General features: G+C 42.9%; 1 protein-coding gene across 2 annotated transcripts; it reads right to left on the bottom strand.

Annotated features, from left to right (window-relative positions):
- Positions 1-3,752: 3,752 nt before the first annotated feature.
- FUS (FUS RNA binding protein) lies at positions 3,753-13,005 on the bottom strand. 2 transcript variants are annotated; one of them, XM_060256681.1, is made up of 14 exons: positions 12,845-13,005; positions 11,780-11,934; positions 11,016-11,157; positions 10,452-10,642; positions 9,836-10,058; positions 8,137-8,174; positions 6,659-6,691; positions 6,101-6,210; positions 5,579-5,708; positions 5,322-5,432; positions 4,905-5,037; positions 4,671-4,759; positions 4,249-4,396; positions 3,753-4,051 (listed from the first exon to the last, which is right to left on the bottom strand). In XM_060256681.1, the coding sequence occupies exons 5-14, from the start codon at positions 10,027-10,029 to the stop codon at positions 4,012-4,014; spliced, it is 1,026 nt and encodes a 341-aa protein (XP_060112664.1). In that variant the 5' UTR covers positions 10,030-10,058; positions 10,452-10,642; positions 11,016-11,157; positions 11,780-11,934; positions 12,845-13,005; the 3' UTR covers positions 3,753-4,011. The 2 variants fall into 2 exon arrangements, with proteins under 2 accessions (XP_060112664.1, XP_060112665.1); XM_060256682.1 differs by lacking the exons at positions 8,137-8,174; positions 10,452-10,642; positions 11,016-11,157; positions 11,780-11,934; positions 12,845-13,005 and having other exon boundaries at positions 9,836-10,054.
- Between the last annotated feature and the right edge of the window lie 289 nt (positions 13,006-13,294).

Here is a 13,294-nt window from a genome sequence, read left to right as displayed (position 1 = left end):
GTATAAATCCAATCTCTCCTCTTCTTCTTCATCCTTGGCATTTAATGACATATGCAATGTTAGATTTGTTTAATTCATTCAATTTGCTCAGCTGCTCTTCCCTGGAAGCTGGGTTAAGGCAACTTACACCATGGGCAAATACAACGCATAATATGAGCAAGAATATAAGCCTGACATCATACAGTTGATGTTGTTAGGTCCGGTGAGTGTGTTGTCTGGGTGTATGTGGCAGCAAAGTTGGCATCTGGGTTTACTGCAAGCTCTGGTACCAGTGTCCTCTTCAAATTAGAGGCCATTAATGTGGGTGAGTAGCTGTTTGAGGGGGGCTGCCTGTGCACATGAAAAGGCTCACCGCCCAGTACTTGCGAAAGAGAACTGTCGTTATCCAGTAGAGGTTGCAAGTTCCTGATGATGCACTGAACTATTTTGAGATGAGAGCCGTATGTCACCACTAGTGGTGGTTATAGTCTCTTTGGGGCCCGTCTTGCAACAGGTTTTCTCTGGGTACCATTCTGGCTTTGTTTCTTGACTTCAAGTTGATACTTTAGTTCCAAAAAGGGCTGGTGTGAATTCCTCAGGTGAGCATCTCCATCTACCTGACTGGAGCAGATGTGGCTGCAGCACAGAGGTTAGCTGCATACAATGCCTTCTTTGTTATTCCTTGAGTTCTTAGTGACGGGACAAAACATCGCCTGATCCAAGCAGTATAAATACATACTGTTCAGATTTGGCATTTGGCCCAAAAACTTAAAAGGGATACAACTTAATTTTGGCAGATTTACCAAATTGTGTTACCACTGCTGCTTCAAGACTGGGGAATGTCACAGTGCACTAAAGGAGGAAGAGCTTAGGTGACTTGGACCTAAGAAAGCCAGTTTGCAAAAATACCCAAGCCCAGTAACATTCAAGAGTTACATAAAGGTAGAGTTTGGCATTATGTTGTTTCCTTGTTTAAATAAAGCTGTATGATTAAACAGATTCAGTGAATGACAAATCAGTCTTCATCCTTCTGTGGTTTTACTTTATTACATGACCCTCCCTCAACCGATACTACACATTATAAATTAAGTACGCAGAGAAAAATGCCTGAAAATGAAATATAAATATTTACTACACAGGTTGACTGATGAATGGCAGGTGCCCACCAAAATAGTTTGCACTACTGAATAAAAGGCAGATTAGATACAAGCATAAAGCCCCCATTTTGGATAGTCTCAAGTTCCATTATACCAGCATGCAACCTTTTATTTAGTCTTCCTTTTTATTGTTTACCCCAGGTGCTGATGTCACAGCTTGGCAGCTGTTTTATTTATTGCCCAATTCAGGGCTTGTAGAGAGCTCAGTGAAAAAGGGCAAAAGGAAAACTATGGGATTCTTTGGGAAGGAATTGAGGAAAAACATCTAATATCGTCATACCCCAGTATAGATGTATTTTGCAGCTTCATATGAAATACTGTGCATAGGTCTGGTCACTGAATTTTGAAAAGGTGACTGCAAAGCAGCCCTGACCTGGATAGCCCAGGCAAACCCAATCCTGGAAGCTAAACAGGATCGACTCCGGCATGTACTTGGAAGGGGAGATCTTGGAAGGCCAAGGAGGGCAGGCTTCATTCAGCTGCCACCTCTGAATATCCTCCATGCCCCCTGGTACTGGTCAGTCACCATGACTCCCAGGTGCATACACACTCACACAATAACCCCTCCCCCTAAAAAAAACCCACATTGCAGAGCTGGAAGAAGTACAGAGGAGGGCAACCAAGATGATTAGGGAGTTGAAACACCTTTGCTATGAGAAAAGGCTGAAGAGTCTGGGACTTTTTAGTTTAGAAAAGAGACAACTTCAGAGGAACATGATAGAGGCTTATAAAATTATGCATGGGGTGGAAAGTGATGACAAAGAAATTCCCCCTCTCTCAAAATACTACAACTCGAGGGTATCCAATCAAGCTGATGGGCAGGTTTAGGGATGAACAAAAAGAAATACATTACAGTGATTAAAATGTGGATTTCGCTGACAGAGGATGTAGTGATGGCTACAGAAATAAATAGCTTTAAAAGGAGATTACATAAAATTCATAAGATGGTGGCTACTAGCCATGAGAACTAAGGCTTCTGCAGTCTGAATTCCAAAGCCAGGAGGCAACATCAGGGGAACGTCTTCCAGAGGAACTGGTTGACCATGTGTGAGGCAGGATGCTGGACTAGATGGACCATTGGTCTTAGAAGAAGAAATTGGATTTATATCCCGCCCTCCACTCCGAAGAGTCTCAGAGCGGCTCACAATCTCCTTTACCTTCCTCCCCCACAACAGACACCCTGTGAGGTGGGTGGGGCTGGAGAGGGCTCTCACAGCAGCTGCCCTTTCAAGGACAACCTCTGCCAGAGCTATGGCTGACCCAAGGCCATTTCAGCAGGTGCAAGTGGAGGAGTGGGGAATCAAACCCGGTTCTCCCAGATAAGAGTCCGCACACTTAACCACTACACCAAACTGGCTCTCCAGCAGAGCTCTTATTTATGTCCTTGTGGTAATAATGGCCCTATCTTGTGATCTGGTTGTCTTTAATATAAGCTTTTCATGAACCTCTGGAAGCTATGTTGGATCAGACCAATGACTATCCAGTCCAACAATGTCACACAGGAGCCAAAACCCAGACATCATCATCAGGTCTATCAGTGGGGACTTAAAAAGCAACCTTGTCTTAATTCAGCATTCCACAAACATCTTAGTAACAATCAAATACAGAATGACTGAAGGCTTCTCCACCTTACACAATTTCTTCATCCTTTTTTCATTTACTTAGGAAAGGTCCCCTGTGCAAGCACCAGTCGTTTCCGACTCTGGAGTGACGTCGCTTTCATGTTTTCACAGCAGACTCTTTACAGGGTGGTTTGCCATTGCCTTCCCCAGTCTTTTACACTTTCCCCCCAGCAAGCTGAGTACTCATTTTACCAACCTCTGAAGGATGGAAGGCTGAGTCAACCTTGGGCCGGCTACCTGAATCCAGCTTCCGCCGGAATCAAACTCAGGTGGTGAGCAGAGTTCAGACCACAGTACTGCTTTACCACTCTGCGCCGCGAGGCCGCTTTTTTCATTTACTTAGCTTGCGTTCATTTTCCTCTTGTGAAACATCATAGTTTTCTTTGCAATATTCTTTTCTTTCTATGAAAGCAAGTTCTCCAGCTGAGAGGTGGCAGAGGTACTTTATACTAGATTATGTTAGTCTTATTAAACTAGATCTAGAGCAGGTATCCAGGATGAATAATTATAACACATTGTATATGGTGCTTTGGAAACCGATCAGAAACTGTGAGTGGTACAAAGAAGGGAAGCTACTGGGAACTGTATCTACGTGCATGGGGTACTAAATTGTTTCCAGGCCCAATTCAATGTGTAGTCTACTTTGGCTATATTTTGAACAACTGTGCAAAATGTAGCATCTCAGATTTATGGCAAATTTTGTTTGCTTTTCAAGTTTTATTGTTGAGAATTCTGAGATTTTTTTTTTTAGTTGCACAAAAATTATGTCTATGATTTAATCTGGTTATTTTCTGTATTTTATACTATTATCTCATCAGCAAATTAAAGTTTTGTAACTAAAGCTGAGATACTTGTACTGTGGTAAGCAACAATCAAAATGTAAATTAAACTAAATGCAAAAGAAATTTTTTTTCATAAAAGAAACGGTTGTTTCCAAAAGACTTTTTACTTATGTATCTGCTGCAAAAACAAAACGCTCATGCTACTTTCAGTATTGACTGAAAATGGTTTTTATTACTGAAGTCGCCTATCCCTCCTCCCCCCCACCCTACTGAGAAGTTATGCACATGACTAAAACATTTTCATTTGTAAATGTATGGGATTACTTTCAAATACAGGCAAACAAAAAACCAAAAAGGGGATACAAAGTGTATACACAACAGAACAAGGAGTACACAAACTTGCGACAAAGCTGGACATCATACAAAATAAAAAAGTTTATAAATTCACATGGTCTGGGATTCTGTACAGGCTCAATAGGGCCTCTCACGGCGGTCTTGTCTGTGGTCTCCTCTGTGGAAAAAAAAGGGGAAAATCATATATTCAAGACTTGTAGTTTATTTATGTCACTTGCTCATCATACAGTGAGAAACATTAACAACCAAACTGGGATAATAAAGACATACAAGACACGAATCCAGACAATCTGTGATTCAGCCCACAATTACTTGTCCCCGACTTGTCTCAGTCTTGCCATAGTAAGTCCTTACCTGGAATCCATTTTTCCTGGACCAAAGTTGCCTCTGTCTCCACCTCTTCCACCTCTGAATCCTCCTCGGTCTCCGCCTCTGCCTCCACGGAAACCACCTCGATCGAAGCCCCCGCGGCCCCCACGACGCTCTTCACCAAATCCACCTCCTGACAAAGAAAGGAAAACAGGTCATTGAGATTATGTTGCTGTATTGAACATGAAGTGCCCTCCTTCACACTATACTAAAGGCAAAGACGACTTCCTAAACTTGACAAAGTAATTGCTGGTTTTTAAAAAAAGGTGTAAATTCTTCCTCACTCAACAAAGCAAGAAAGAGATCATCAAGAGATATGCACCACATTGGCAAGCATAGTCGTGTCTCACAGTGCAACGAGACAATGCTTCAAGATATTTCATGAACCTATCTATACACTAACTCACCCATGTGTGGTCCTCCAGGCCCATCTGGTTTTGGTGCTTTGCATTGATTGCATTCATTACGCCAAGAGAAATTCATATTCTCGCATGTTCTAAAGCAAACAGAGAGAGGAGGGTTGCAGAAAGAAAAGGGAAAGAGGTTGAGACTTCATTTCCCACCCCCACTTGCATCAATAGTGTGGGTACTGGCAAGACTGTATTAGCCACCACTCAAAGTAATTGAAGTATGCTGCTTACGGGTTAGGACACTTCCAGTCTCCTGCACGCTGCTGGCCACCTCCTCCACTGGGGAAGCCACCCCTGTTGCCCCCACTGGAGCCACTGTTGCTACCACCTCCGCCGCCACCAAATCCACCTCGGCCCATAGGTCCTGGGGAGAAGAGAAAAAAAAATTAATGACAACTGCCAGCTAAGAAGACAAATTTCTGAGCAAATGCTATTTCTTACTGATGTTCAGACTGGTCTCTTGTGCATGCACAACTAATGTGCTGTAACAAAACAACAACCTGCTTGACCCACCTCTTCTACCACTACTACACAGCAGGATGTCCCAAAGCTGCCCAAAGGCCAATTTCCTCCTCCCCTGTGAACTGTATTAAGACCCAGTTCTACTACAAGCAAAATGCCTTTCCAGTTCTTAGCAGTGGTGCATACCTCCTCTGCCACCACGACCTCTTCCTCCACGTCCATTGCCACCTCCTCGGTTGAAGTCTGCCCTCCGGGTGGCGAATGAAACTTTGATGGGGTTGCCTGAGAATTCCTTTCCTGCACAAAGGAAAGCAGAGAGAAACTACATCTCCCAAATTCAAACCCACAGGGGAATTTTTTCACCATTAACATCTGCCATCTTCCACATTTATACTACCTTACAATACTGTTGTATTATTATCGTTCAAAGCCAGCAAACTTACCATCAAACCAGTCAATAGCTGCCTTTGCAGATGGGGGATCATCAAAGGAAACCGTGGCCTCCCCTTTAAGCTTTCCTGTCTCACGGTCTGTATACAAATTGATCATGGGTTGTCCAGTTTTCTTGTTTGTCTGCAAAAACAAGCATCACAAACCACACTGTTTGAGAAATGTCACATTTATGCTTAATTATGGCAGATGCCAATCTACAACCACTTAGCATTGTATTTGCTGTGTAATGTTTTGCAAGCAGCCTTAAAAAGTTTGCTCACTGAAATGTGTTTGCAAATATTCAAACACAACACAATTTTAATGACTGAGAGGGATGCTCATCAGTACCACCCAGCTGTCTTGGTCTAACCCTCCAGAAAATTGTGTTCAATCTAGAAACCACTTTGACTTTCCAGACTATGAAGGCCACCTCAGAAGCTTCGTTTTGTCCTGAGTTGCCAACTACCAAAAAACATGCAGCAACCGACTAACATTGCAGCCCCTCTTTCAAGCGCAAGTGCGACACTATTTACCTTGATGATGCCGATCTGCTTGAAGTAGTCTGCTACTGATTCAATGGTTACATTTTCACCGAGTCCCTGGACAAAGATTGTGTTATTGTCAGAGTTATCCTGCTCGCCAGCTGCAAAACAAATGAGACACACCATTTCCATCATGCCTTGGCTTCCCCCGCTGTAAGCCCTCTACAGTATCTACATCATGTTCTCAAACTACTATTCCTCCAGCAAAAACTGTGTGTGGCACCTGCAGGATTCCACAGTTTCCAATGCAAACTTAGGATAATGTTTAGAGACCCAATCCTGTACTGATCAGAACCACTGACATCCAAGCCTGCTCATATCCTCCAGGCAATACTCAGACTGAACCATACTCTTCAGCTACCCTTTTCCATACTATTCTGAAAAATCCTCAACATAAGTGCAGCAAGTCTAAGCATGCCACAAGTCCTTGAGGTTACTCTGGCATGTGCCTTCTCATCCTGCCCCCGCAAGTCAAGCTATACTGATTACAATGATCTTATGACACCCAATTCTTTCCCCTTTTTCAAAATCCACATCCTCAATGCATACCAGAATCATGGCGTGATCCTTGGTCCCGGGGTCCTTTCGCACATGAAAATAAGGAGAGAAAGATTCCATTAGAATTTCTCACTACCTACCTATTGTTTATTCACATTAGCACTTTCACCACGACCAGATTAGAAACAGGCCAGTGTTGGAACATGTGCAGCCCCTTGGCTTACTAACAATACAAGAGAAATCACACCTCCAGTCAGAAGTGGCCCATGTCTTAATGACAAGACGGCTTACTGAAAAACCAGTTTACCACTCTTTCTCCAGTTCACACTGGACCTAATTTCCAGCTCTCAGGGGAGGTGCAAGGCCTCCTGACACAGATGCTTGAAACACTGTTAAGACCACAAGACAGATGCGTCTATTTGAACCGATCTTTTAGAGTATACATTAACCACTGCTACCCAGAGTCTCTTATGGACCTTTGACCAGTTTACGTTTCCAGCACCACGAGGTCTGTAGCAGCACACTGCAATCTATCCTTGACTCATTTCACAATACAAAGATAACACTTAAAATTTATGCATAGGAAATGGCAACCTTACATCACAGCACGCATATTCAGAAAATGAACAACAGTGTTGCATGGTTTTTTTTAATATAAACCACTGGGTTACTTACATCAACCATTCTGCTGTTAACATTTTATATTCTTTAACCATTTTGACACCTTTTATTGCACCCAATCAATAATTTCTGAAAGCATATGCCCAACACTGGTCTCAATGCTTTAAAGCAACCCTGTATAAATGAGTTTTCAAATGTTCATGCCAAGCCTTTTTCAGCAAACCATATGGGAACTCTCCTTTACAACCAATTCTTTTAGGTTTGGTACGTTCAAGCTCAAAAAATTACCATTTTTGTGAAATTTCAAAATATTAAAACCCAACTTGCTTAAAAGAGAACTCCTTGAAACCACTTATTTGTCATCAAAAGAGTGCTTCAGACCAAAATTGCACTTCCAAGTTTGAAGGGAGCTGCCCCTCCCACAGTGTTACCTGTACAAGTAACTTATTTTTAAAGGTACTGTAAAACCTTGGTTTTTACCACATTTTATCAGGACTGCATGCACTTCTGTTAACACGTGTCAACCCAACGCTCTTGCGTGTGTTTTAAGAAGGGACAACACACAAACCCAACACTTCCAAAGTGGCATTTTTCTCATGTTCTCCAAAGTACACACAAGTCTGGGGTTCATTTCCTCCCCTGGTCTTGTTGCAAAACATACAACCAAGATGGACTGTATTGGCACCAAGAACCTGCCTGAGCAGAAAGCCCCACAACATGGAAGGCAACACCACAGACACAACTGACCATTCTGGCACATGTGCCCCAGCAGGGGGTGCTCCCATAGGTTTTTATCTGATAAAATGGTGGCTTCTCAAATGTTTCTGGCATACAACATCAGAGTCTCCGAAAAATAATATACAGAAATACACTTTTGCAGTTCAAGTTTTTGAACTCTTTGGACTTACCACCAAATTTATTGAAGCCACCACCTCGCTCACCACCGCTGAGGAGATAAGTTAGAAGATAATGATGCTTTTTTTCCATGGCTAATAGGTTTGTTGCTAGAAACTACACCAGTTTCACTAAGATGCTGGCCAACATTTTTAGATTTAGTTCTTCTGAAGATCTACAGACAACCTGCTCCACCTTTTCCTGACCCTCAGCATGTTTTTTTAAAAATATATCAATACACCCTTGAGAAGGTTTGCAAGTAAAAACCGCTCTAGTGTGTTTAGCCATTCTTGCTTCCGATCTTGAACCGTTACGTGAGGCGTCGTGATGCAGCTTTCAAGACAATGTTGCTTTCCTCGTTGCTGTCCTATTTCTTGGCATGATCGGTGAACCAAGCTTGTTTTTAAAATATCGTTTTACCATGCACGCTTTTTATTTCCGTCACCCTTCTCAAGTTTTGCCTTGTGCTTTTCGCAAAGCTTTTACAACCCTAAATGCAAATATCTGCTTTGAAAGCATGTTAAAAAAGACCAAGTTCTCTCATCATAGCGTACTCAAATAGTAAGTGATATCAGCTCTAAAGACTGCATTATCTGCCTGCCATAAGATCTCTCTCCCTTCCTCAAACCCTTTACTAACAGTGGAAGGTGGAGATTTGATAAAAGTTCATTGACTTTCACACCTGTGGCACACAAAATGCAGAATTTTGTTAACAGAGCAGGTATTGTTAACAGATCAATTACTTTTCATAAGCAAACAACCCTCCGGCTGTCCCCATCCATACTCACCTCTCCCCTATCTCATTTCTCCCACTGTCAGCTGGAAGCATACAGCCAATGATGCTTAGCAATCATTGCTTCTTGAGAACACCATCATGAAAGACTCCTCCATAAAAAGGGAGGTGGATTGCACACCCAAGAAGAGTAGGTGTAAAGACAGTGCTTTGCCACACGTTAAACCACAAATAAAAGTCCAACCACAATGTGGGAAAACCAACACACACCTTTTTACCTGCATTTGTACCCATGATGTGGCTAAGCCACAGAATTATAACCCCAAGAAAAGCTGGTTTACATTCTGTATCAAAGCCCTGCCATGTACATTATCTCTTTCTGAAGAGATTTTTGTAATCCGTGATTTATAATCAGCTTATAAAACAAGCCCCCACAGTACACTTTATCAGGTTAACACTAGGGTGAAGTTGAAGGATGGTACTATTGACTAGGTAATTTCCCCCATAAAACAGAAGTGCTGAAATCCTTTTGATGATACAGAACAATACATGGCTCAAAGAGAGCAGACCATAGTTCACCTATGAGGAACAATTACTTTTGTATCAAGTGCACTTTTGAAATGGTAAACAGATCCAAGTAGGATTGAAAGACAAATATATGTTTTGCCCCCATGCACAGATTTGTAACTGCAATAGATAATTGTTGGAAAAGAGCTTAACTCCATTACATGCAAACAGGAAAAACCACCAACATTTGACATCAATTAAAATACATCCCATACAGAAACTGGCACTGTGACCTCCAGGACATAAACGGTGGCTTCCCACCCATATACATAGAACACTACACATTTCAGTCACTTGCACCTTGTAGCCCCCCCTCCCCCAAAAGAGGTTAGTATTTTCGTTCCATTGCAAACACTAAAAGCTAACGAAGAGAAACCCACTCCCTCTCCCACAACAAGTGGCTGGACACCTACCCCATGCCTCCACGACCGCCTCCTCTGCTGCCACCTCGGCCACCGCTTCGATCAAAGCCACCTCGCCCATATCCTCCTCCTCCTCCACCACCACCTCCTCCGCTGCCGCGGCCACGGTTGCGATCTTGCTGGCTTCCGTATCCTCCCTGGTCCTGGCTGCCGTAGCCGCCACCTCCGCTGCCGCCTCCGCTCATGGAGGACTGATCCTGGCCATAGCCACCAGCTAGAGAGAAGCAATAGTAAGAACAAGATGAACAATAGCAGGCCAGAAACAAGAGTTTCTCAGGAAACACAGTTCTTGCATAAGTAGAGAAAGGTATTCATGAATGAACTAGTTCCCCCCCCCCACCATTACTGCTTTAACTTATTGAACTATTGTATACTGTCTGATGGAATCTGCCCCAAGTCCACTTGTGGGGAAGGCGGAATATAAACCTAAATAAATAAATACAGTCCTGGATAGCTTCACTGGGGACGAAGACTCCTGGTGTGATTGGGAGGGGGGTGGTGTTCATCCAAAGTGGTTGCTCCCCACCAGATGGCACCCAGTGGCTTTTGTAGAGTGCACTGCTGGCTTTGCAGATGGTAGGACTAAAGAGGAAGAAAACAAACTCACATCCACTACCCCCGCCTCCTCCACTGCTACTGCTGCTGCCATACTGACTCTGTTGACCATAGCTTTGCGGTGGGTTGTAGGAAGGCTGCTGCCCATAAGAGCTTTGCTGCTGGCTGCCGTAGCTTGACTGCTGACCATAGCCCCCGCTCTGGGGCTGCCCATAGCTGGAAGTTTGAGAACTGCTACCGTAACTGCGGGTTTCAAAAGAAGACACGTAAATGTGCATATGCAAGACTTCAATACACAATGCAGCCACCTGTACTTTTCAGACTCTACCCCAATCCACTCATTAAATGGGGTTCTTAGATGCCCGGAAAAATGCAGTGGCTTCATACAGCAAGAAGGGCATTAAAGCAAAGTGTGCCTGGAATCTATTTTTCTAGCCACTGCCCTCCAGCTAAATCAGAGAGAGAAAAACGGCATCTGACATTGAAAACCTACAATGAAGCCGGAGACTGTTCTGACACAAAAGACACATCTAGCAGAACAAGGCACTAACATTCCTGTCCATCGAGTCATCCCCTCCCCCCGCCATGAGATGCCAAGAAGTTTCTCGGGTGATACCTTCCAGTGGTGGTGCTGGCTGGTTGCTGGGAATAGCTGGGATAGGAAGACTGCTGCCCATAGGATGTTTGAGAAGTCTGACTGCTGCCGTACCCGGTTGAGGAGCCGTAAGCCTGTGGAGTTGACTGAGTGCCATAGCCAGCTGTTGAGGAGATAATGCATTCTTAATAGCAAACAACTCCTTTACCACCAGTAACAGTAACCAACCAATTGTCCCACAATATACAGCTATATGTGATTAAGACTTACAGCTTTTCTCAGGAGATGAGAGAAAAGGGACTTCTGGCATTTAATGGTCTTTTTCTTTCCTGCTACCAGACCCAATGGCAATCCTCACAACTTTGATCCATCCCCAAGGTATGAACACAGAAGCCAATTTGATCCACGAAATGGCAAGGAATGGGATACGGGGAATATGTTGAAATCATCATCAGGAAATCAACATCCCAGAATACAGCTGTGCAGATACATACAATGTGGAGACCTCCTTGAAATTAAGTGGGTATGGGTCTAATGCTTGGATAGTAAGGAACCTTATGTACTCCACTTTGAGTTCTATAGTGGATGATAGCCGAGATACAAATTAATAAATCAACACTCTGCAGACTGACTCCACAGTACTATACAGAAGACTGAAAAGACTCTCAGTATAATTTACCTCAGCTCTGATTAAGAACATAATCTAATTATCTGCTAGGGAAGAAACACTGTTATTTATCAATGTACCAAGAAAGACAAGTAATAAGATTTGCTATAATACTCACAGCTTTGAGTCTGGCCATAAGAAGAACCATAACTACTCTGGCTGTATGCAGAGGTGTCTGCTGACTGTCCATAACCGCTGTAGCTCTGCTGCCCATAAGGCTGGCTAGTTTGCTGAGAATAGCCCTGCGCAGGTGGAGTTGGGTATGCCCCATAACTGAAACAAGTGTAAAACAAAATGCAGTCGAAATGAACTAAACACCACAATCAGCTTTCCTCCTGGTCCCAACTGTGGGCTTCTAAACATCTGAACTATGATCTCAAAAGCTAAGTAGGGCTGACCCTGGCAAGTACTTGGAAGGGAGACCTCCAAGGAATACCAAGGCTGGGACGCAGAGGCAAGCAGTATCAATATCTCTGAAATGTCTAGGTCCCACTAGGGGTCACCAGAAGTCACCAAGACTTCCAAGTAGACAAGCTTCCACAAATATTTAAAAAGAACAACTGCACACAAGAAAGGCTCCAAGAGTGGTGTGGCTCCTAAAAAACTAAATTGGTTCATACAAATTGTTGTTTGCACACTTCCTATAAACAGGAATCAAGGTTAGAAAAATTAATCTATGCAAAAACTGTGCTTGAAAACTTTTAAGCATTTTAAAATAAGAAATAAAGGAATGCATCAAATTTTTTATTAAGGCTGTCATCACTTCTTTGAAGCCCTAAATAACCCTTTTGCATTCCTATACATATTGTAACTAATCTTTATAAGCCAGATTGACAAACAGAATTTGAATGCTTTTATATTTGTTTCCTGACAAGCATAGTACAAATTCTCTTAGGAGCATCCAGTTCTCCTCGTAGGAAATTAAGACTTATCTAGTAGTAGAAAATTGAGATTAGTCAAGCCATCAATGCACTAGATCTAATTAGCTGAGACGCCTCATGGCATTCTCATGTCCTTCACGTTTCTCCACAAATGATTAGTGTGACCTCCCTTTGAGGTCACAAGAAACAAGTGCTGTTCACACCTACCTAACATCATAGTTATGTATAAGGCTCATAAAAGAACCCCACTCTGCAAACATGTCACTCATACATGTAAGATGAGTAATTCAAGGGTTATTTACCTCTGTGTAGTAGACTGGCTGTAATCTGCAAAGGGGAAAAACAGAACAAGAAATCAATTTTAAAACAAAGGTTTCCATGTGGTCTGTTTTGATTATCTAACCTCTAACAAAGAAAGTAACTCAAGATTCAAGCAGGGAAGCGCTGAGCTGAATTTGAGGAAGCAAGAGTAAGTGGATGTTTGTGCCAGGCACTTCTCTGAGTTCCTTTTCCTTTGCTACTCTGAGCTACAAAGCCAGGAGCAGAGCATGAATCCTGAATAAATGAAACTAAATAAGTAATAATTATGCATATGCATGCCAGCTGTAACAGGATCAAAGTCCCACTCATAAAAATGGCATAATGCCCAGAAAGGGTACATGCAATCTGTACCCCCCCCCAAAGGGCAAACAATAGGAAAAGGGAAGTTATGGGAGACAGGACACTGGCAGAATACAGGGGGACAAGCTCTG

The sequence above is a fragment of the Heteronotia binoei genome, chromosome 15 (genome assembly GCF_032191835.1).
Source record: "Heteronotia binoei isolate CCM8104 ecotype False Entrance Well chromosome 15, APGP_CSIRO_Hbin_v1, whole genome shotgun sequence".
Taxonomy (NCBI): domain Eukaryota; kingdom Metazoa; phylum Chordata; class Lepidosauria; order Squamata; family Gekkonidae; genus Heteronotia; species Heteronotia binoei.
The sequence above is the reverse complement of the archived record's forward strand: the minus strand, read 5'-3'. Positions and strand labels throughout refer to the sequence as shown.